Source organism: Nannobrachium achirus, assembly GCF_963921795.1.
Source record: "Nannobrachium achirus genome assembly, chromosome: 5".
NCBI lineage: Eukaryota > Metazoa > Chordata > Actinopteri > Myctophiformes > Myctophidae > Nannobrachium > Nannobrachium achirus.
The window spans coordinates 64,783,534-64,807,293 of NC_137814.1; the positions used below are offsets into that span (position 1 = coordinate 64,783,534).

A 23,760-nucleotide genomic window follows, 5' to 3' on the forward strand; every position below is an offset into this window, starting at 1 on the left:
GTTGTGAAATATGTGGCAAGTGTTTTGCTCATGCTTCTTCGTTATCAACTCATAGGCGCATCCATACTGGAGAGAAACCTTTCAGTTGTGATCAATGTGGGAAAACATTCAACGACAGTCACCAACTCAAACGTCACCAGCGCATCCATACTGGAGAGAAGCCTTACAGCTGTGACCAGTGTGGGGAAAGCTTCAGTCGAATGGATCGCATTGTGCAACACAAAATAATTCACACTGGAGTGAAGCCTTTCAGCTGTGAAACATGTGGGAAGTGTTTTACCAGGATTGGAGGCTTAAAATCTCACAAGCTCATCCATACTGGAGAGAAGGCTTACAGCTGTGACCAGTGTGGGGAAAAGTTTGCCCATAGTTCTAGTCTCAAACGTCACCAGGACATCCATACTGGACAGAAGCCCTTTGGCTGTGAAATATGTGGGAAGCATTTTTCTAGGAAAGACATGTTAAATGATCATCAGCGCATCCACACTGGAGAGAAACCTTACTGCTGTGACCAGTGTGAGAAAAGCTTCTCTTGCTTGCCTCAACTCCTACGACACAAGACAATTCACACTGGAGAGAAGCGTTACTGCTGTGACCATTGTGGGCAAAGATTTTCTTTAAAGCAAAGCCTCATAAGACATAGCATAATCCACACTATATTTAAACCATTCAGCTGTGAAATATGTTTGAAGCGTTTTACTCGTCGTGATCAATTGAGAACTCATCAGTCCGTCCATTCTGGGGAGAAACGTTATTCCTGTGACGTGTGTGGAAAAGGTTTCAATCAAAAGGATGGCCTTGTAAAACACAATAGAATTCACACTGGAGAGAAGCCTTTCAGCTGTGAAACTTGTGGGAAGTGTTTTACCCAGAAAGGCACCCTGAAAAAACATCAGCTCCTCCATGCTGGAGAGAAGCCCTTTGGTTGTGAAATATGTGGGAAGTTCTTTACTGGTCCGAGGGCATTAAGAAATCATGAGTGCATCCCTACTGGAGAGAAGCCTTTCAGCTGTGAAACATGTGGGAAGTGTTTTACTAGAAAAGCTGTGTTAAAAAGCCATCAGCGCATCCATACAGGAAAGAAGCCTTACAGCTGTGACCAGTGTGGGGAAAAGTTCACCCACAGTCAGACTCTAAAACATCACCAGCATATCCACACTGGAGAGAAACCTTTCAGCTGTGAAACATGCGGGAAGTGTTTTACTCGGGCTGGGGCATTAGGAAAGCATCGGATCATTCATACAGGAGAGAAGCCTTTCAGCTGTGACCAGTGTGGGGAAAACTTCGCCCACAGTCAGGGTCTCAAATCTCACCAGAGCATCCATACTGGAAAGAGACCCTTTTGTTGTGAAACATGTGGGAAGTGTTTTAGTTGGTCTGACAAGTTAAAAACAAACAAGCGCATCCATACCGGAGAGAAGCCTTTCAGGTGTGAAATATGTGGGAAGTGTTTTACTGATGCTGGGGCATTAAGAAAGCATCGAATCATTCATACAGGAGAAAGGCCTTTCAGCTGTGAAACATGCGGGAAGTGTTTTAATAGGTCTGGAACATTAAAAAATCACAAGCGCATCCATAGTGGAGAGAAGCCCTATAGTTGTGAAACATGTGGGAAGTGTTTTAATGCATCTGGATCATTAAAAACACATTTGCGTATCCATACTGGAGAGAAGCCTTATAGTTGTGAAACATGTGGGAAGTGTTTTACTCAGGCTGGGGCATTAAGAAATCATCAGATCATTCATACAGGAGAGAAACCTTTCAGCTGTGAAATATGTGGGAAGTGCTTTACTCAGTATGGAAGCCTGCAGATACATAAGTCCATCCATAGTGGAGAGAATCCTTTCAGCTGTGAATCCTGTGGCAAGTGTTTTCGTCTGTCTGTAACATTAAAATTACATAAACGCATCCACACTGGAGAGAAGCCATACAGTTGTGAAACATGTGCCAAGTGTTTTACTAATAATTACCAGCTGAAAGTACATCAACGCATCCATACTGGAGAGAAGCCTTTCAGCTGTGGAACATGTGGGAAGTGTTTTAGTCAGCCTGGAACATTAAAAAAACATAAGTGCATCCATAGTGGAGAGAGCAGTCTTTCTACTGTGAGTCATCCAGGACCATCTCCAGTAACCAGGAGGAACCTGAAGACCACCAGGACCTCTGTGAGTTTCATTCAGTTTCTTTCTTTCTCTCAGGTCCAAGCTGCTAATAGTTCCATGGGAACATCATGGGCCCTAATCTGCATGTGTCGGCTGTGTCACGGTAGTTACGCCCCTGAATGTCCCACTAAATGTACTTCTAGTTGCATATTGTACATGTTAACATGTTCTGTCTATCATCTTTGTTGAACTCTATCACAGGCTCCGTCAAGCAGCTCTGTGTCATCTGATGATTGATGTCCAACTAGCGGACTCCCTGGAGGATCAACCTGTGTCATCTGATGGTTGATGATCAGCTATCAGGATCCTTTGGTCATCCACTACTTTGTACTTCTCTCTCTCTACGTGGTCGTCAGACGAGCCCTCCATCGGCTTCTCCAGTCATCTGGGTTCTCCATACATCTGACCAGCTCCTCTGTTCTTTCTGCACCAGCATCTTTCTTTAGTACGTCCACGTAGGTAGGTGTGGGACGTCCTCTCAATCCATGCCTATGAGGTGGTTCCCACAGTACAAGCCTTTTGGCCGGGAGTTTTTGGCGTTGGTGGCAGTGGTCGGCTGGTTAGTCCTTGGACCAAGAGACAAAATTCCACATATCGGTACCACCTGGGATGGCAAATTCTAGTTGTGATAATTGTATTCCCATACATCCCTAGATTAGGTTTTGTTATGATAAACCTTGCTGACTGGTATCTGCTAAAAACCCTAGCAGGTCAACCCTAACCCTAACCCTCTGGACATCCAGTACTTTGTACATTTACCACCCAGCCCATAGTTTGATGTTGTTTTCAGAACTACTGAAATAGGAGTTTGATAATTAGGTGAATTGTTAGGAAGATGTCACATTTTGGGCACTTTCCACAGTAGTCATTGTGTGACATTGAAACTAACCATTGTAATATAGTTTATTAATCATGATTTTATATTGTAGCACATTAATTAATTATTGCGACCGAAGGTCACAGTTTTGTATGTGAAACTGCACATGCTGATTGTCTGTCTGGACGTGTAACATTTTTTACAGACTAACGGTTTGCCGCTCTGACATCACGCTTTGACATCATTGTGATGTCATGGGAACCACTCTAACAGAATACATTTTATGCCCATATATGGAGATCCCTGATGTAATCCAAATTAAGCCCATATCTAACAGGACTTCATATGGGAAAATTGGGAATGAATGCCCATATATGGAGGAAGACAGACAGCCCATATCTGTGTGGTTGGTTCACACAGGGATCTCCATGCATTATGAAAGGGATTGTATCTTGTGATGTCATGGGAACAGAAACCCTTTTATGCCCATATATGGAGATCCATGATGTCATCAATATTAATCCCACATCTAACAGGACTTCATATGGGAATGCCCATGCATATATGGAGGAAGACAGCCCATATCCGTGTGGCTGGTTCAGAAAGGGATCTCCATATATGGGCATAAAAGGGATTGTATGTATGATGTCAGATGTGATAGACATCATAGGATTTTCACATAACTAATAACTGAGTAAGCATGTTTTCGGCTCTCACAGCATATCTCCATATACAGTATCTCCATACTGTGTATCAGGGGTCTGCGTATGGGTAACTGGTCCGATATACATCACTGGCCAGACGGCCAAGACATGGCGTGACCTTGCCCTTTAGGGCCCTGAGGCGTCTTATAGGCCTACTGCATGTTGTAAATTAAATCATTTGTGTTTTTACGTTAACTTTTGCACCATATAGACCATATTTTGATGATGTTTTTAAATAGTTTGATGCCTACTTAATTCATTATGCAGCTTATTTAATAGTTGTATCAGTTGTGGTGTACAGTATTTTGCAGTGACCAAACCCACATGTTTGTTATTTGGTTTTCATTCACCTAAAGAATCACATGAGGTTTTTAGGCTTTTTCATTTTCAATGTATTGTATACAGGCAGGTCTGCAGGTCAGTGTAGTTTATTAAGCACTGGGGGATTAGACCCCTAGTGGAGGGTTCTGATCACCCTGAAGGTTATTACAAAGCTACTTTATTAGGAAATGTATAAATTGAACCAATAGTAACACCACAATGAAAATCCCATTGTTCACATTAATGAAAGTATTCCATTCATTAATACCAGGTGCAACGTGGTCGCCCTGGGAAAACAGGAAGTGTTGATAAAATGGAATCAAAATGTTGGTTACTGCATTGTCTATATTTCACTTCAAATGTTTTCAAAAACATTCTTGGAAGAAGGCTCTACGTTCTCCTGGTGGCTGGTGTAGGATACTACAGCAGTGACAACATAAAATGTGTGTGGGGAGGAATTAATTGGCATAACACCAAAATGGGTTGAAAAGTGTAAAAGAATTATAAGAAAAAAATTTGACATATGCAAAATATACTAACTACATATATTGCAGATGACAAATAAACTAAATACAGAAATACATATTGTCGTTGTCGGGTGGAAACCTTGTATGTCCAAAACCTTTGTATTTATCATTTGTAAAATGATTTAAACCAGTGAAAACAGCCGATCTACAAGCACACAACGCCTCGCACTGCTAGGCGTTGTGTGCTTGTAGATCTGCTGTTTTCACTACTTTTGTGCGATGGCCTTGTATGATGAAGCAGTGCTTTACTTCGCGAAAAAAATGTACAAATTTGAAACTCTGCCCGACAGTGACGATATACTACAGTCACCATGACCTGGCTGAATGTATAATTCCTAGATTCTGCTTTTTACATATTTGAGGACATTTCGCTTATGACCACAATCGTATGTACTTTCTGTACTGTTTGAAATGTGTTAATAAAGTTCTCCATTTTAACTTTGCTTCTGAAGATATCACAACTCTCTTTGTTTATCATACCTCCTGTTCTACGTCTACCTGTGTTATAACTTTATTTCTATCTCTTACATATCTATAGATTTTCACAAAACCTTTGACACCCAGGCTTATTAACAATGTGAAGAACAGAGTTTTATCATTGATGCAGAGTCAGGGGGTCCCCAACTATTTTTTTTTTTTTAAGTTTAAACACTTTATTATCCCCATTTTGTACTTTGGCTATTCAAAAATGGCAGACTTGCAGCTCACAATGTGTGGCAATGTGACCTGTTGTGAGCTTGAATCACCTTTCATACATCAAGGCAATTCAAAGTGCTTTACAGAAAAGAGTGCAACAATGCACTTTAAAAAATAAATAAAACATAATACTACATACAGTTAAAATAAGATACAAGAGTATATAAATCATGGTGTGGAGTAAGCAATGTTAAATAAATAGGTTTTTAGCTTAAAACTATGGTTATGGTTGGGGATTGTCTGATGTAAGGTGGACTATTGTTCCAGGTCTGTGGTGCATGGTGGCGAAAGGCTGCTTCAGCATGTTTTGTTTCAAAAGTGTGAACAATTAGCAGGCCATCCCCAGAGCCTCATCATGCACAGAGATTTCTTAATAGAAATAAGAAATAATCATCAGTGTATCGTCAAAGTTTCAGGACAGAACATTTTAGGACCTTATTTTAATTATGCTAATAATGAATCACCTTAACATCAATGGGTTTTCTGGTTCTTTTTGGAGTACATGGAAGAAGTAATGGCTACAGCCTGGGTGTTGCCCATGTTGGTTGTGGTTCTGTGTTCTTCTCTTTTCCCTCTGCAGAAAGTTGAATAGATCTTTCTCTTGCCTCCCATCATATCTTAATTATTATAGCGGTGATCAACGCAGAGCCAAACTAAATATTATGCACTCGGATTAGTATTACCAGTATCTGTGTAACTAGCCTACTGTCTTTAAAAATCAGAGGTCAAATGACTTCATGACATTGGGGATGAACAATTACCTCAATAAACTTCATATACAATCAGTGAAATATCACTTGGCTATATCTCATTTGGCTGATCAGTCAATTAGTAGCAATTCTAAACCTATTTTTTTGGGGGGGACATTTCTGGTCATAGTTACTGCACTCTGCCTTTGTAGGGCAGTAACATAGATGTTTGTTTCAGTGTGGGACAATGCTGCCCTCTATAGGGGATTTGCAGTAATGTAGTAGGCCAAATCCAAACGTGCATGTGATCTAACAGTTTAAGCACATCCTCTGATTATTTAAGATTATTTACATGCTCTGCTGTCTACTAAACACGATGAGCTGCTTGGTGGCAGCTGGCCGTGGGTCATGTGACCTGGGACTGCTGCTGTATTATTATCTATTCTACTCTGGTGTCAGGGTGAGTGACATGTCTGATGTCATAGTAATCATGTTTCATTCTGGAATCAGTTGTGATCATTCAGGTTGACGTTCATTCATGTGCTCTGTGCTGACTCTCATGTGGCAGGACAGAATTATTTGAGACTCACATACAAGCCTACTTCACACAGCTTACACCATTGGAATTGCGTTACGTACACATTGTTCATGAAAATATAAAAAATAAAATGTCATATACTGTAGCGCAGACATATGGTGAGGTGTTGTAGTGCAGGTAATTATAACAATCACAGATCTTGTGAACATTTTAAACAGTTTTTCATTATTATTTTTTAGTGGAAGGTTTGATTCTGCCAATAATTATAGGGACATACAGTAGCTGTTGATGAAGTTGAAGTGCAATAATTTCAATGCTTCCAGTATAATGCTGCTACCAGTTGTAGGCCTACTGAATGTATTTGTGTCAATAAACACTGTGGAACCTTAAAACATGGGCTTGAACCTGGCTGTAGCTTCATGGATAAGAAACTAACAAACCAATGTGTTTATTCAATTGATACATCAACAGAGGGAGATATTATGCATCATAAGCCAAACATACATTTTGGAAAACAGTATTTTCAGTGGAAAACAGTATTTTCAGTCAGAGCAACACATGAATGGAATGATTCACCATTAAATGGTGCATTTATATAGCGCTTTTATCCAAGGCGCTTTATATAGATTCAGCATTGCTCATTACATTCACCCGTTCACACACACATTCATACACCAGTGGCGGAGGAAACCATGCAAGGCATGAACCTACTAACCGGGAGCAACTAGGGGGTGCATGAGCTTCAATAGGCTATTCTTTAAAAGCTGAAATCATGAAAAAATAAATATATGATCATAGTCATGATCTGATCTTCTGTATGGAACCAACAGTTCTCTAACATGGAGACTATGTAATGCTTGAGGTCGTTTTATAGATGTAATGTTTGTAAACCTTGTTAATGGCACTGTTTTTAACTGTATGTACTGTATGGTGGACAATGTGGTTGAACCTGACAGTACATAGACTCTCTGAACTTTATCTCATGTACAACGTGCTGACTCTCTTTCACAACTTAATGTCTAACCTCATGTACATACAGAATATCTGCTGCTTTGTGGACCTACTGACCTACTTTATGCCTAACCCAGAGACGTGCTGGCCATTGGGAAAAGCGGGACAACTCCCAAACACCCGGCCATTAGGAAAACATTTTAAATAAAATGTCGGCCTTCGTTCCATTTTGGGGGCTGTGCGGCCAACAAAGCAAATCGTCACTGTCGGGCGGAAACATCTCCAAGTTTCAAATTTATACAGCCCTGGGTTATGCCATGCTGGAGCTGGGTTATGCCATGTGTATGTTTGTATAATATGTACAGTATAATTTATGACAATCCTTGTTATGCATTCTCTTGTTGTTTCTTTTTTTTCTCCTTGCTCCTCCTGCACCCCTCTTCTTTTTTATTTTATTTTCCTGAAAACAACAAAAACTATAGGATCACAAAAAATGAATTTCACCCATCTCTGTAAATCTGTGATGTGACATTAAGCTCATTAAGCTCAGTGGTTCTCAACCTGTGGGTCTGGACTCACGGGGAAAATGACAGCACCCCCCCCCCCCCCCCTGTCACTTCACATGACAGTGTGAAGTGACAGTTTAATGACTATTAGAAAATGAATAATTACAGAAATAAATAAATGAATGAAAAAAAGAAACAAACATTACTGCAACAAAAGTATATCATCTAAACTAAAATATAATCTAAAAAAGATGCAGCCTGAATCAGATCAGTGTCACATCCAGATTGAAATCTGATTTGTTCCATGTGATCATGTGACCATTTACACAAATCGGATTCCAGTCTGGATGTGGCAGATCTGATTCAGGCTGGATTTGGCTGCCAGTGTAAATGGGGCCTTAGATTAGATCGCCTGTTTTCACACAATGTATCCGTTGAACCGAGTCAAACAATGTAATGCTTCAACTCCTACAAGTGCTGGTCAGGGTAGGGGGTTGCCCATGCAGTCCCCAATGTAAAGTCTACAGTTTTATTATATGAATTTACCATTTATTTATAGTCATAAACAGGGAGGTCACTTCTGTTTCCTCCACTGTGCCACTGTCTCTGTGGTGAAACATGACACTCCCCCAGCCAATCAAAACGGCTGACTTCATCTTGTGTCACAACCTCATGTCATTATAAGGTAACGTCCACGGGGTCACTCACTCATTCCCTCCCTCTCCAGTGCTGGAGAGATTAGAGCAGATCTGTGAAGTGTTTCAAAGATCTAATGTGCCGCTGAATGAAGAACAACATGCATGTGATAACGCACTGCTGTCTCCTTCTCATAATATGGGTGAACACTCTGAACTTAGCCAGCGCTGAAGGTAAGAACGTTCTCATTTGGAGAGCACATTTAGATCATATGTTGAAGACGTTATGCAACTTATGCTTTTGTGTTCTGTTTTTACATGGAATTAATGTAAAATTGCCAAACACATACAAATGAGAGACCCCACTCTGTATTGTTTCATTTCTGACCAGTCGCTATTATGACTTAAATGTCAACACAAACTGGTCTTGAAGGCTCCTCTCCCCTGGAAGACGAATCAGAGTGGGTTGTAAATGTTGGCTTTGTGGGATCCTGTCCGTCTGTGCGGTTGCTTGCCATGGTTACAGACAGTTTATAAACGTGTAGCCAATCAGAGAGGAGCAAAGGCTGCATACGGGTATTCATCCAGCAGTCTAGTATAGTAATCAAGTAATATAATCGTACTATTATAATTATATAAAATGTGTATATTTTTGAGGGGTGGTAAACCGCTCCTATACGTGCGTGTGTCTGTAGCCTTTTCCCTCAGCGTTTTGCCATAGCAAAACGTGTGTAGCATAGCCTGTACATCCCAGACTCAAATCCTAGTCTGAAGACGTTATGCAAGTGCGACCACCGCTCACTTCACATTGGGTGTGATTTTTATTATTATTGTATAAATAATTAAATACATTTATTTGACTTCTTAAAGCTATACTGTGTAAGTTGCTAAACTAGTGGTCAGTCGCGGTATTAATTTTTTCGTCCGTTTTTTGCCTGTTTTTCGCCCGGAGTCACCGCGGACCACCGCCGCGGACCACCGGAGCGGTGCCGCAATCCACCGCAACCGATACGAATCCATGGAGTGGTAGAACGTAATTTTCTGAGCAGGATTTGGGGAATAAGAGGTTAAGAATCCTTCACCATCGTAAACACTGGTTGCTGAGGGAAGCTACTTCCTGAAGAGTCGGTTATTGGCCGGTAGTGTATCATGTGTGTATGATCTGCGATGTGATTGGCCAACGTATACACAACGTAAACAGATGATGCAGATTACGTCATTTTGCCGGGAAATCCCGCCCCTGTCACTGCTAAGAAGAAAACATATAAAAAGAAGGCTTCAGAAGCTGAAAATAACGGAGTGGGTGTTCTAAAACTTTAGCGATTTAACAGTTAGGACAATTTTAAGATTTGTTTTATAAAAAAAGTTACATGGTATAACTTTAAACTCTTGTCTCTGTACAGAGTCTGATGATCTCAGGTTGGTAGGAGGAACCAGTCACTGTACTGGTAGACTGGAGATGAAATACCAGGGAGAGTGGAGACCAGTACATGGTGGTTTATCTTCCTGTAACAAGAAAACATCAGCTGTGGTTTGTAGACAGCTGGACTGTGGCTCTGTAGTTTCAATGGAAATTACGTATGGTTCTACAAGTCAAGGTGTATGGAGTATTGCATCTTCCTGTACTGGGTCTGATTCTTCACTGATTGAGTGTGGAACAGTGAAATATGGAGCATCTACTGTCACAGTGAACATGGTCTGTTCAGGTAACACAATTACTTAAACAATGAGAGTGATCGTCACAGTCTCTTGTTTCATCTATTTAAGGTGCAGACTTGTGGATGAGTTTCCAAGGACAAGCCACCCATGTTGTCTGCGCAGAGTTTCCCAGATCCAGATGCATGGGATACTGGTTGTACTGAATTCGGCAGCCTCGGCCCCTGCGCAGTTGCAGGTCCCATATTGTGAAATACCAGAGATATGGCCCACTGTGACAACTTCAAGAAATAGATGATAAAAGGCGATGGATCAAAGACGAGAATAGGTGCTGGAGGTGTGAGGGATCCCATTTGGCAGGAGACTGTGGCCTGAGGAGGAGGTGTTTGCAATGTCACAGGATTTACTTGGATGTTTGCATGACGGGCAGGCTCGAAAGGAGACTGTGAAGGAACAGGAGTGAAGGAAGAATAGACGACTCCAATTCGGAAGATAACCGAAGGTGGAGCCCATCAGACGTTGCAGATCTGGGCCCTGTGACGCAAAATATCCTCCTCGTGGGCGACGGGACCCATCCTTATCTTAGGTAACCCAGCAGAAAATACCACCCGAGGGAAAACTCTGACCAAACCATGGCACCCAGAGTCGATGGACCCAGGGACTGCATTTTCTAGACTAGACTCTAATCTATCTAGATCAAGAGAGATCCCACAGTCACAGATGATTAATCCTGAGGGAACAATGGAAGACCAGTGTCTGCCACATGCCACTACAACTCCTGAACTACCACAATCTTCAACCTTGACAGAGCAAGACAGGGTGGCACAACTCAACCCGTCGGCAAGTGATTACCTTGAAACTGCAATCTCAAGCGGATTCAACAAGACTGTTGTTTGCACCCATGTGTGGTTGTTTGAGTTTTGGTCTTGTGTCGGCTGTGTGCCACCTGGGACCTGGGACAGTGACCACAATCTGTGCACGCGTGGTTGCTGTCTCAGGTCCTGGGTGGTATTCTGATGTCAGCTTGATGTTCAGGCAGAATACAGCGCTAAGTTCATGCTAATTGTCCATGCTAATGGCTTTGAATGGTCCCTGCTCATGGCTGGTGCCGGTTTGAGGTTCACTCCAATCCAGAAAAATCTCCGGGTCAGATGTTGGCTCTGAAACAAAACGGCTTAATGTTTGTTTCTTTGTTTGTTGTACGATTGAAGATAGCAATTTAATCACTATGACATCACAAGTTAAGTAGTACAGCTCACTTCACACTAGGTGTGATTTTCTTTTCTTTCCTGCTCAGATAAATCTGTTAATCGGCCTGCCAAAGAGTGAAGTTCAGCAGTCTACCTTCTTCTGCGTTTTATTCCCGTAATTAAATCCAAATATAAGCATCTGTTTGCGTCGGAATCCATAACCCGTCCGCCTGCCCCGCGGCTCAACCCGTGGGACCTGCGTGTTGCGGGTCGGCACGTGCGTCTGTCTGTGTCTCTCTGTGTGTGTGTGTGTGGTTGTGTGTTACCATATGTAGGAGCCAAACATGGTTTATTTGGTATTTGCACTGGTTTAATAGGTTGATTAATTGGTGATTGAGAGAGGCACCACATTGGCACCTCATTATGGGTGTGTCGCTGTGGGTGGCCTCCAGCGGCTATAAATTGATGTCTCTCACCTGCTCACATCCATGGCTGGTTTGTTCATTTGGAAGGCAGGGTGAGCTGGGAGGGACATATTTTGTTGACCGCATTTTCGCACTATAGCACTTTCACATTGTCTTATTTACTCACTGTTAAACTTACTAATTGACATATTTATTGCAAATCAATTTATTGGAAATTGTATCTTGTAATGATTGGTCACTGAAATTAAGTAAATCATTTTAAACTTATGAGCAATTGTTTCCATGTGATTGATTTTAGTTATGCGCGTCATTACAGTTTTTATCTCCCAGGCTTAGCCTGCCGGCTGGTTAACTTATTGGGGGTTAATATCAGCCACAACATAGTCAACAAAATGTTTCTAAAGCGCCGAACCTGAACTTGATGTTGAACTTCTGGCTTCTGTCGCTTCAAACAAAGGAAACTGGAACGCGCATGGATGCGCACCACCGGCAGCGTAAGGTTGCTTTCACGCATGCATTTCATTCATGCCCACTGTCTATGTTACACGTATAGGCATAGCCGAAACACAGCACTGTTACACTTACACACACACGCACGCGCTTGCAAACAAGCACTGTAGGTTCCTATTGTTCCCCTAGGCAAAGCTGCTCTAGCCTACAGCTTCGGCCGTACGTGCTATTGGTTTATTATTTTCTGTGCATGGACAGCACTGTTACACTTACACACACACGCACGCGCTTGCAAACAAGCACTGTAGGTTCCTATTGTTCCCCTAGGCAAAGCTGCTCTAGCCTACAGCTTCGGCCGTACGTGCTATTGGTTTATTATTTTCTGTGCATGGACGGGTTCGGCCCGCATTCTAAGGCCCGGTTGGGTTGGCCCGGGAGTGCCGTCTCTGAAAAGAGATATACAGGTACATAAATACCCATCGTCCCTCTGCTGAAGCCATAGGGTTGCTTGGTAGCTTAGATTTCTTTAGGCAGTTTAATGGGGAACAGTAGGCTTAGGCTACTTGCACAAGTGTTCTGTCTTTTGAATAACACTGATTTCATTCTTATTCTTACATTTACATTTTTCACACACTACTAGGGCTGTGAATGCTGTGTCTATACCATTTTGAATTGGGTGTGAATGGGTTTTGTATTGCCTTTGTTTGTTCATTTAATGCACAATGGATTCAAGTTTGCCAAGGCCCGGTTCTAATGTTGGTGCAAATGAACAGGCAAGACAATCAAAGCCCACTGCCAAAGCATTAGCAAATAAAATTGAACATCTTCAAAAGGAACGAAAAGCTAAGGTTAACAAAATTGATGGTATTGCAAAAGTAATTGATGATCTTATGCAAAGTTCTGACAATGCTCAAACTGTTCAATCTCATCTTAACAATGTATCTGTATTGTATGAAGAAGCACGCCAGCTTCATCACTCAGTCATTCCATTGCTCCCTCCAATTGAACAAGAAAGGCAAAATATGTGTTTTTCAAACTTGCACAAACGCATAGTTGAATTAATTGAAAATGCAAATAAATGGCTTTCAGACATTAATGGCCAAATGCAAAGCCAAGCTAATTCTACTTTACCTAAGCCACACCCACCTCATTTTGAAACACCTGATGCAGTGAATAATGATGATGTTGTTTGTGTTTCAGAACATCCTGGGGATGAGGAGGTAACCCCTGTTGTAGATGATGTTAACCCAGATGACAGTATTTCTAATGTTCTAGAAGCACCTAAGAAAAGGAGCTCTGTAGGTAGTAAGTGTAGGTCTACTGCCTCATCTACTTTGTCTGCCTGCTTAATAGCAGAGGCTGACATGGCGGCACTCCTTGCTCGTCAGAAAGTACTTGACGAGAAGCACGCTTTGGACGAGGAAGAGGCACAGTTCCGAAAAAGGAAAGAGAAGTTGAACTTGGAAATGGAGATAGCGGCAGCAGCAGCTAAAATAAGTGTCTTAAGGATCTCCGGCACCTCTCGAGTGTCTGGTGCTGCAGCTAGTGGGGCAGATGGCATGAATTCCTACTTTGAGAAAACAAGACAAAAAAAGTGTGTTCACACTTTGAGTGTCGATGCTGAGACGTTTGTGCCTGTGTCAGTGGGGCAGTGTGTAGGTCAGCCATCTCAGTATACTTTGCCAGGTGAACAGAAGTCACGTTCACAGTTCTTGGATGCTCGGCCTGAGCAGTCACATCCACAATTCTTGGGCTCTCGACCTGTGGTGAAGAGTGTGGGGCTGCCTTCGCAGCCTAGGCCTGAGACAGTTAGGGTTAGACAAAGTGGAACGCACAACCTTCAAGCACGTCCTCAGTTGCAGTCGAACCAACCTGCACCAAGGCAAGGCAGCTCTGATCACGGTCAGCTGATAGCTATCTTGGAGAAACAAAACCAGATTACATCTTTGCTTGCTGAACAGCAGTCGTTGTTCTTCCTTCCACGGCGTGAAATCCAGATCTTTGATGGTGATCCTTTAGAGTACCAAACCTTCATGAGAGCTTTTGAGCATTGCATTGAGGAGAAAACTTGCAGTGCTAAGGATTGCTTGTACTTTCTCGAGCAGTATACTAAAGGGCAGCCTAGAGACATGGTTCGAAGCTGTCAGTTCATGTCACCTGAAAGTGGTTATGCCAGAGCCAAATCCTTGCTGCAGGAGTACTTTGGGGACCCACTGAAGATCACCACTGCTTACATGGACAAGGTTTTCTTGTGGCCACCGTTGAGGCCTGAAGATGTCGTGGGTCTTCAGTCATACAGCTTCTTGCTGCGGGCTTGTTGCAATGCCTTGGGAGAGTTTGATGCCACGCATGAGCTGGATGTCCCTGGTAACATGCAAGCAGTTGTTAGGAAGTTGCCTTATAAGCTCAGGGAGAAGTGGAGAGAGGTCGCCTACAGTTTGCAGGAAAGGTTCCATCGTAGAGCCACCTTTCGTGATATTGTGGCATTCATTGAAGGGCAGGTTAAAATGGCAAGCGACCCACTGTTTGGGGATCTCCAGGAGTCTTCCCCTGCAGTACCGAGGAAGGAGGTGAGGCCTGCTAAACCTCACTTTTCAGAAGCCAAAAGTAGCTTCGCTACTACTGTCGCTACAGCAGACACGGATGTTGATGCTGGAGTGAAGAGAGAAAATGGTTCGGTTAATTCTTGCCTGCTTTGTGGAGCTGGGCATTCCTTGGACATGTGCCGTCTATTGGAGAGGAAGACGCACGCTGATAAGATGTCCTTCTTGAGAGAGAAAGGGGTGTGCTTTGGCTGTATGTGCACTGGGCACAGAAGCAGGGACTGCTACGAACGCCTTGTGTGCAAAGTGTGCAGTATGAGACATCCCACCATATTGCATGTCTACTCTGGAGACGAAGGTTCAATGCAAGCTGAAGGAGAAGCAGGTGCAGCAGATGGAAATGCTTTGATCTCGGTGCAGTCCAGTGGTCTTACTGGGGCCGGAGAGAGTGACTGTTCTCTTGCCATACTCCCCGTTCGGGTGAAGTTGAAGGAAAGTCAGACAACAGTGGTCACTTATGCTTTTCTTGATCCTGGGAGCTCGGCTTCATTCTGCACAGAAGGGCTCATGGACCGTCTGAATGTCTCAGGAAGAAGGTCTAACATTCTCCTAAGGACAATGGGTCAGGAGAAGGTGGTCAGCAGTCACGTTGTGATGGATTTGGAGGTAGCTGGTCTGGACACAGATGGTTTCTGTGAGCTACCTGTCATGTTCACCCAGAAGTGCATGCCTGTCCACCAAGGTAACATCCCTAGACAAGAAGATCTGCGGAGATGGCCGCACCTTGAACACCTCAAGATCACAGGGATCGACTCGGGTGTGGATCTTCTTATCGGAACCAATGTTCCCCAGGCTTTGGAGCCGTGGGAGGTGGTGAGAAGTGTGGGTGGTGGTCCTTATGCGGTCAGAACAATGTTGGGTTGGACCGTAAATGGCCCCCTGAGAGGAGACTGCACAACTGGCACTGCTAGCATGAGTCATGATGTCACTGTCAATCGGATATCTGTCACAAAACCTGACCAGCTGTGGGAGCAGCAGAAGGCTGACGTCCCTGGATGCATTCAGCCTGAAAAGCGTGTGCGGACTCAGACAAGGAGAGGGAACGTATCCACTGTGAGCTCCATAAACTCTGCCATGGGATTCCTTGCACCTGTGGTGCCTAATGCAGAGCCGGTTTTACGTTACCTGTACAGAGGTCAGATGGGCTGGGATGATGCCTTACCAGCCAGCGCTGCCCAGGAGTGGACAGGAGTCTGGCTGCGGGAACTTCATCAGGCCCACTGTGCTTTTGGGATGGGTAAGGAACCGAAACAAATCACAGCTGCAGTGGTGGAGATGTCCCGTAGAGGGGTGTCAGGTCCTACATTTGTGCCTGAATCGAAACGGTTCAAGAAGACTTTGGCTTGGAATAGGAGGCTTCCTGTTCAGTCTGGTCTGGATGATGAGAGACCGCATGAGGACATGGAGACCTCTGTAGCTTCAGAAATTGGAGAAGAGATGCAGATTGCCATGACTTCAGGAGACAAAGGGGCCTTGAAGTCTCACTTGGAGCAACCATGCTCTGTGAATCCTTTGTCGTTTGGAGCTCTTGAGCTCTTTAAACTTTATTCTCTCTCTGTTGCTCTCTTTATTTCTCTTCTTTGCAGAAGGAGGGGAGAATATGGATGAAGATGATTCTATTGATGAAGACAGTTATGCATATGAATGAATTGAATTGCATTGAATTGATTTTCTATTTTTGAATTATTGAATTTTGCTAAGGCTAAAGTCTGACTCCTACATATTATTATTATTATGTGTAATTAGTGCCCAGGCATAATTAGGGGCCGGAATGTAGGAGCCAAACATGGTTTATTTGGTATTTGCACTGGTTTAATAGGTTGATTAATTGGTGATTGAGAGAGGCACCACATTGGCACCTCATTATGGGTGTGTCGCTGTGGGTGGCCTCCAGCGGCTATAAATTGATGTCTCTCACCTGCTCACATCCATGGCTGGTTTGTTCATTTGGAAGGCAGGGTGAGCTGGGAGGGACATATTTTGTTGACCGCATTTTCGCACTATAGCACTTTCACATTGTCTTATTTACTCACTGTTAAACTTACTAATTGACATATTTATTGCAAATCAATTTATTGGAAATTGTATCTTGTAATGATTGGTCACTGAAATTAAGTAAATCATTTTAAACTTATGAGCAATTGTTTCCATGTGATTGATTTTAGTTATGCGCGTCATTACAGTTTTTATCTCCCAGGCTTAGCCTGCCGGCTGGTTAACTTATTGGGGGTTAATATCAGCCACAACACCATATATTACACTCTCTCTCTCTCTCTCTCTCTCTCTCTCTCTCTCTCTCTCTCTCTCTCCAGAGTCTGTGAGGTTGGTGAATGGGACCAGTTTGTGTTCAGGAAGAGTGGAGGTGAAGTCTGATCAGTCGTGGGTCTCAGTGTGTGAAGGTGACTTTGACCAGCAGGATGCAGAGGTGGTCTGTAGGGAGCTTGACTGTGGGGCTCCTTCAGTCCTCCAGGGGGCGCTCTATGGAGAAGGGAATACTCAAATGTGGACCAAAGAGTTCCAGTGTCTAGGCAATGAGTCTTTTCTCGTGAACTGTGGAACCTCACACTCAATTAAAAACATTTGCTCATCTGACAAGGCAATTGGACTCACTTGCTCAGGTAAAAGACCAAAATATAGACTATTTTGTATATAGTTGGTCTATAGATTTTCTTACGGTATTTTCTTTTTCATATGTTTTACTGCTTACTCTCTTGTCTCTGTACAGAGTCTGATGATGTCAGGTTGGTGGGTGGAAGCAGTCACTGTTCTGGAACACTGCAGATGAAACACCAAGGAGAGTGGAGGCCAGTAGTTAGTGACTATTGGAACACAGAGGCATCGAACGCAGTGTGTAGGCTGCTGGACTGTGGCTCTGCTGTTTCAAAACAAACAAGTTCTGCTGAGAATTACCAACATGTATGGCGTATTCACAGATTCCCTTGTGATGGGACTGAGTCTTTGCTGACAGAGTGTTCAACAATGGACTTTAAAATGGTGTCTGACACTGACAATGTTAGACTGGACGTGATCTGTTCAGGTAACACAACTGACTTTGAGATATATTCTCAGGGGCACACAGGCGCAGTCGGTAGCGCTGTCACCTCAGAGCTAGAAGGCCTGTGGGGACTGATGATGATGATGATGATGATGATGATGATGATACATTTCCTTCCGTACCTTTAAACTCTCTCTCTCTCTCTCTCTTTCTCTCTCTCTCTCTCTCTCTCTCTCTCTCTCTCTCTCTCTCTCTCTCTCTCTCCCTCTCTCTCCCCCCAGAGTCAGTGAGGTTGGTGAATGGGACCAGTTTGTGTTCAGGCAGAGTGGAGGTGAAGTCCGATCAGTCGTGGGTCTCAGTGTGTGAAGGTGACTTTGACCAGCAGGATGCAGAGGTGGTCTGTAGAGAGCTTGGCTGTGGTGCTCCTTCAGTCCTCCAGGGGGCGCTCTATGGAGAAGGGAAGGCTCCCTTGTGGACCAAAGAGTTCCAGTGTGAAGACAGTGAGTCTGCTCTCCTGGACTGTAGAACCACAGACTCGACTAGAAACACCTGCTCATCTAACACGGCAATTGGACTAACCTGCTCAGGTAAAATACCAACTAAAGACATTTTTTCTCTTAACTCAATTACTGACAAGAGTAAATAAAACAGTCCCAGGCTGACAGAGATTTTTCAAGTAGTCATTTATCTCCATTACGAATGATTCCCCGATCGAAACGGACACGGAGGCTTTCTGGGAGTCATTGCCCCCCCTTACTTATCACTCTCTTGTCTCTGTACAGAATCTTATGATGTCAGGTTGGTGGGTGGAAGCAGTCACTGTTCTGGAACACTGCAGATGAAACACCAAGGAGAGTGGAGACCAGCAGAGAGTAAGAATTGGAACCTGGACGCATCAAACGTAGTGTGTAAGCAGCTGGACTGTGGCTCTGCTGTTTCAATACACAAAACTTATGCTTTCAAATCCAAACATGTATGGCGAATTGGATCTCCCTGTGGTGGGACTGAGTCTTCACTGACAGAGTGTGGAATAGAGAGTTATAAGCCTGACATCACTGGAACTGAAAGACTGGGCGTGATCTGTTCAGGTAACACATCTGACTTTGTAAATGCCAGTAATCTTTGTGTCTGTCTTCAGATGTGGACTCATGATGGATTTCCTTGTGTAACTTTAGTATCTCTCTCTCTCTCTCTCTCTCTCTCTCTCTCTCTCTCTCTCTCTCTCTCTCTCTCTCTCTCTCTCTTTCAGAGTCAGTGAGGTTGGTGAATGGGACCAGTTTGTGTTCAGGCAGAGTGGAGGTGAAGTCTGATCAGTCGTGGGTCTCAGTGTGTGAAGGTGACTTTGACCAGCAGGATGCAGAGGTGGTCTGTAGGCAGCTTGGCTGCGGGCCTCCTTCAGTCCTCCAGGGGGCGCTCTATGGAGAAGGGAAGCTTCCAATGTGGACCAAAGAGTTCCAGTGTGAAGGCAACGAGTCTGTTCTCCTGAACTGTAGAACCTCAGACTTGATTAAAAACATTTGCTCATCTGATATGGCAACTGGACTCACTTGCTCAGGTAAAAGATAAAGATAAACTATAGAATTAAATAGATTTCTTAAGGTATTTGAATTTTCATCTTTTTTTACTGCTCACTCTCTTGTCTCTGTACAGAGGATGATGTCAGGTTGGTGGATGGAAGCAGTCACTGTTCTGGAACACTGCAGATGAAACACCAGCGAGAGTGGAGGGGCCAGTAGTTAGTGACTATTGGAACCAGGAGGCATCAACCGTACTGTGTAGGCAGCTGCACTGTGGCTCTGCTGTTTCAACACAAACAAGTTATGCTTCTAGTTACAAATATGTATGGCGTATTGGATCTCCCTGTAATGGGACTGAGTCTTCCCTGACAGAGTGTGGAATAGAGGCTTATCCTGAAACGATAACTGCAAGACTGGATGTCATCTGTTCAGGTAACACAACTGACTTAGTCAATGCCAGAAATATTTACCCTGCCTGCCTGCCTTTATTATTTCAGATGACAGAGACTGTTAGTAGTGTATGTACTGTCAGGTATGGACTGGTGATGATGATGATGTCTTATGTCTTCTCTCTCTCTCTCTCTCTCTCTCTCTCTCTCTCTCTCTCTCTCTCTCTCTCTCTCTCCAGAGTCAGTGAGGTTGGTGAATGGGACCAGTTTGTGTTCAGGCAGAGTGGAGGTGAAGTCTGATCGGTCCTGGGTCTCAGTGTGTGAAGGTGACTTTGACCAGCAGGATGCAGAGGTGGTCTGTAGGGAGCTTGGCTGTGGGGCTCCTTCAGTCCTCCAGGGGGCGCTCTATGGACGAGTGAAGGCTCCAATGTGGACCAAAGAGTTCCAGTGTGAAGGCAGTGAGTCTGTTCTCCTGGACTGTAGAACCTCAGACTCAAGAAACACCTGCTCACCTGACAAGGCTGTTGGACTCACTTGCTCAGGTCAAAGAAACTATAGCTTTACTTTGGGTTCTTATTTCATCATAATTAATTAATGAAATGAATTGCTTGCTTGATTATGTGATTAATTACTTTTTGAACCGTTTACTCTCTTCTCTCTGTACAGAGTTGAAACATGTCAGGTTGGTGGGAGGAACCAATCACTGTACTGGTAGAATGGAAATAAAACACCGGGGAGAGTGGAGACTAGCAGATGATGACCACTGGAACCTAAAGTTATCAGCTGTATTGTGTAGACAGCTTGACTGTGGCTCTGCTGTTTCATACAAATTTAATTGTGTTTCAAGAGATCCTGCATGGAACATTACATCTTCGTGTAATGGATCAGAGTCTTCACTGTGGGATTGCATGAAACAAGAATCTGATCATTACTATATGTCCTATACTTCCTATGCACTGGAGGTGATCTGTTCAGGTAAAACAAAAATGACAGTTAAGGTCTTTGCACACTGCTGTGTTTTTCGGGCTAAATATCGGAGCGAATCTCGGAGCACGTGAATAAAAATATCAACCTCACCTTAAAGCTATACTGTGTAAGTTCAACTAGTGGTCAGTAGCGGTATTGCTTTTTTCGGCCGTTTTTCGGCCGGAGTCGTCGCGGACCACCGCCACGGACCACCGGAGCGGCGCCGCAAACCACCGCGACCGATAGTAATCCGTGGAGGGGTAGAACGCATGGTAGAACGTAATTTTCTGGCCAGGATTTGTAAATTAAGAGGTTAAAATCCTTCACCATGGTAAACACTGTAGCCAAGCGGAGGCGCTTCCTGGAGACCAGAGCAGATAAGCTGTGATTGGCCGGTAGTGTACCATGTGTGCATGATCGGCGATGTGATTGGGCAACGTATACACAACGTATACAGATGATGCAGATTACGTCATTTTGGCGCGAAATCCGGTCCACGGCCAGGATCATAGAAAACATATAAAGAGAAGGCTTCAGAAGCTGAAAATAACGGAGTGGGTGTTCTAAAACTTTAGCGATTTAACAGTTAGGACAATTTTAAGATTTGTTTTATAAAAAAAGTTACATGGTACAACTTTAAATCACGTTTGCACAATGCCGGCCGTTTCGTATTTATTTTCGGACCAGGGTTGATTTTTTTTTCTCGCAACTGTTGCCACTGAGTCCCTTGCTCTCTCTCTCTCTTTCTTCTCTCTCTCCCTGGCCTCCGGATTTCGGATTTCCAAAACGCAACGAAATGCAGATAATCTGCATCGAATCGTTTTGCAGGGCAAATAATTGATTGTATGGAAACTATGTATGTGTGCCTTGTATTTAGCAATTTTAAGAATAAAGAAAAACAATGAAAAAGAGGTTTAATTACGTGGATGTGGATGCGCGATGATGAATCAGCTTTACTGTATATACAGTATATTTTGCGAGTCATCCCGCGATCGGCACTCAGGATACCTTTTAATATTTCGCGAGTGTTCGCGGGATCGGCACTTAATAAGTTAAAAACATGCACTATTGTGACATTTCTCACAGATTTAATTTCTTTGCTAAATAGTTACTATATCCATTTTAAATCATTGAATCGAATCGTATCACCATGAATGAACCAATGTCATCCATATCGTATTGTCAACCATGTATCGTGATGCGTATTGTATCGTTGTTAAAATGTATCGTTACACCCCTACTGCCTACACTTCTACAGTAGGCTACTGTGTGTGTGTGTGTGTGTGTGTGTGTGTGTGTGTGTGTGTGTGTGTGTGTGTGTGTGTGTGTGTGTGTGTGTGTGTGTGTGTGTGTGTGTGTGTGTGTGTGTGTGTGTGTGTGTGTGTGTGTGTGTGTGTGTAGATAGATACCTTTATTATCCCAAGGGGGAAAATCAGTTGCCCAGAGGCAGCACAGCAGAATAAGGTTATTTACAAAGTTAGAGAAGTAAGAAATAAAAATAAAAGAAACAAGAACAGAGTACAGTAAATAGTAAGGTACATCAAGAGAGGTGTGTGTGTGTGTGTGTGTGTGTGTGTGTGTGTGTGTGTGTGTGTGTGTGTGTGTGTGTGTGTGTGTGTGTGTGTGTGTGTGTGTGTGTGTGTGTGTGTGTGTGTGTGTGTGTGTGTGTGTGTGTGTGTGTGTGTGTTAGGGTTCTATAAACATGCAATGATAAGGAAAATGATGATGATGATCAAACTTGACCTAAACCCTCTGTCTGTCTCTGTCTCTGTAAAGGCAATGAGTCTGTTCTCATTGATTCGACTATGACAACCTTCTCACCTGACAAGAGCGTTGGACTCATCTGCTCGGGTAAAATACAGTTTTGGTTTGGCTTGTTGTCACAACCTGGCTCTTAGGCCATGACAAACTGAGGAGGACACATGGTAGTGGGTTTTTAAAAGATAACAATAATTTATTAACAAAGGTCTTAAATCATATTTACAAGAGTTTGAGGTGTGTAAGTCAGTAATCAGTGGTGTCAGCAATGCATGGATGTGTGGTAAATGTAGTGTGGGGTGTTCTAAGGTGTATAAACTAAAGCATAAGGAAACTGAAACAAAAGGGTACTGTCAGCTGTAGAGGGAGAAGCAGAATGAGGGTGGCATGCAGGCTTTTATAGGGCTCCAGGGAGTACTGGCCAGGTGCTCCCAATGCCCTAATCATCCACCTCTTTGGCCGACACCCATGGCTTTGTGGGGAGAAGCACAAGTACAGGGATCCACCATACATTCAGTACAGGGATCCACCATACGTCTCAAGTCCTTAAATTATTCCTATTTCCTTCACTTGTTTCCTATTTCCTTCTCTGTTAGTCCCGCCCACTGGGAGTTGGCCTATCACCTGTGATGTTGTCATCAGAAATGGCCAATGGGACGTCTCCTCTTCTCCATTTCCTCAATGGGAGGGACTAACATACAAGCAAGGAAATACGAAATAGGATTGGATTTAAGGACTTGAGACGCAGCTGGCTAACACAGGCCAAGGGGCCATGACACTTGTTTTTTTTTTTTTTTTTACCATTTGCTGATTTTGTTTTCTCTCTGTACAGATCCTCGTGATGTTAGTTTGGTGGGAGGAACCAGTCACTGTAATGGAGTTGTAATGATACATCATGAAGGAGATTACAGACCAGTGGACGGTAAGGCTGAATGGAACCTAAGGGCATCAGCCTTAGTCTGTAGACAGCTGGACTGTGGCTCCGTTGTTTCAAGAGAAAGAGGTTATTTCCATATCGAGAATCGATACTACAAATCAAGTATTCATATGACACTTTCCTGTGTTGGATCTGAGTCTTCACTGACGGAGTGTGCAACAGTGGCGTCTGACGGTGATAGTTCCCGTAGCAGACTGCAGGTGACCTGTTCAGGTACTGTATCACTATCTATCTATCTATCTATCTATCTATCTATCTATCTATCTATCTATCTATCTATCTATCTATCTATCTATCTATCTATCTATCTATCTATCTATCTATCTAT

The 23,760-nt window shown here is 43.4% G+C and overlaps 1 protein-coding gene across 1 annotated transcript in view; it reads left to right on the forward strand.

The window, feature by feature from the left end:
- Positions 1–23,760, forward strand: part of LOC308285263 (uncharacterized protein) — a 734,101-nt gene that overhangs the window by 690,291 nt on the left and 20,050 nt on the right. The window contains exons 31-36 of the mRNA XM_080725980.1: positions 19,115–19,420; positions 19,569–19,814; positions 20,011–20,313; positions 20,438–20,746; positions 22,514–22,588; positions 23,328–23,645. Of these exons, the coding sequence (XP_080582106.1) occupies positions 19,115–19,420; positions 19,569–19,814; positions 20,011–20,313; positions 20,438–20,746; positions 22,514–22,588; positions 23,328–23,645 (1,557 nt within the window). The remainder of the gene's footprint in view (positions 1–19,114; positions 19,421–19,568; positions 19,815–20,010; positions 20,314–20,437; positions 20,747–22,513; positions 22,589–23,327; positions 23,646–23,760) is intronic.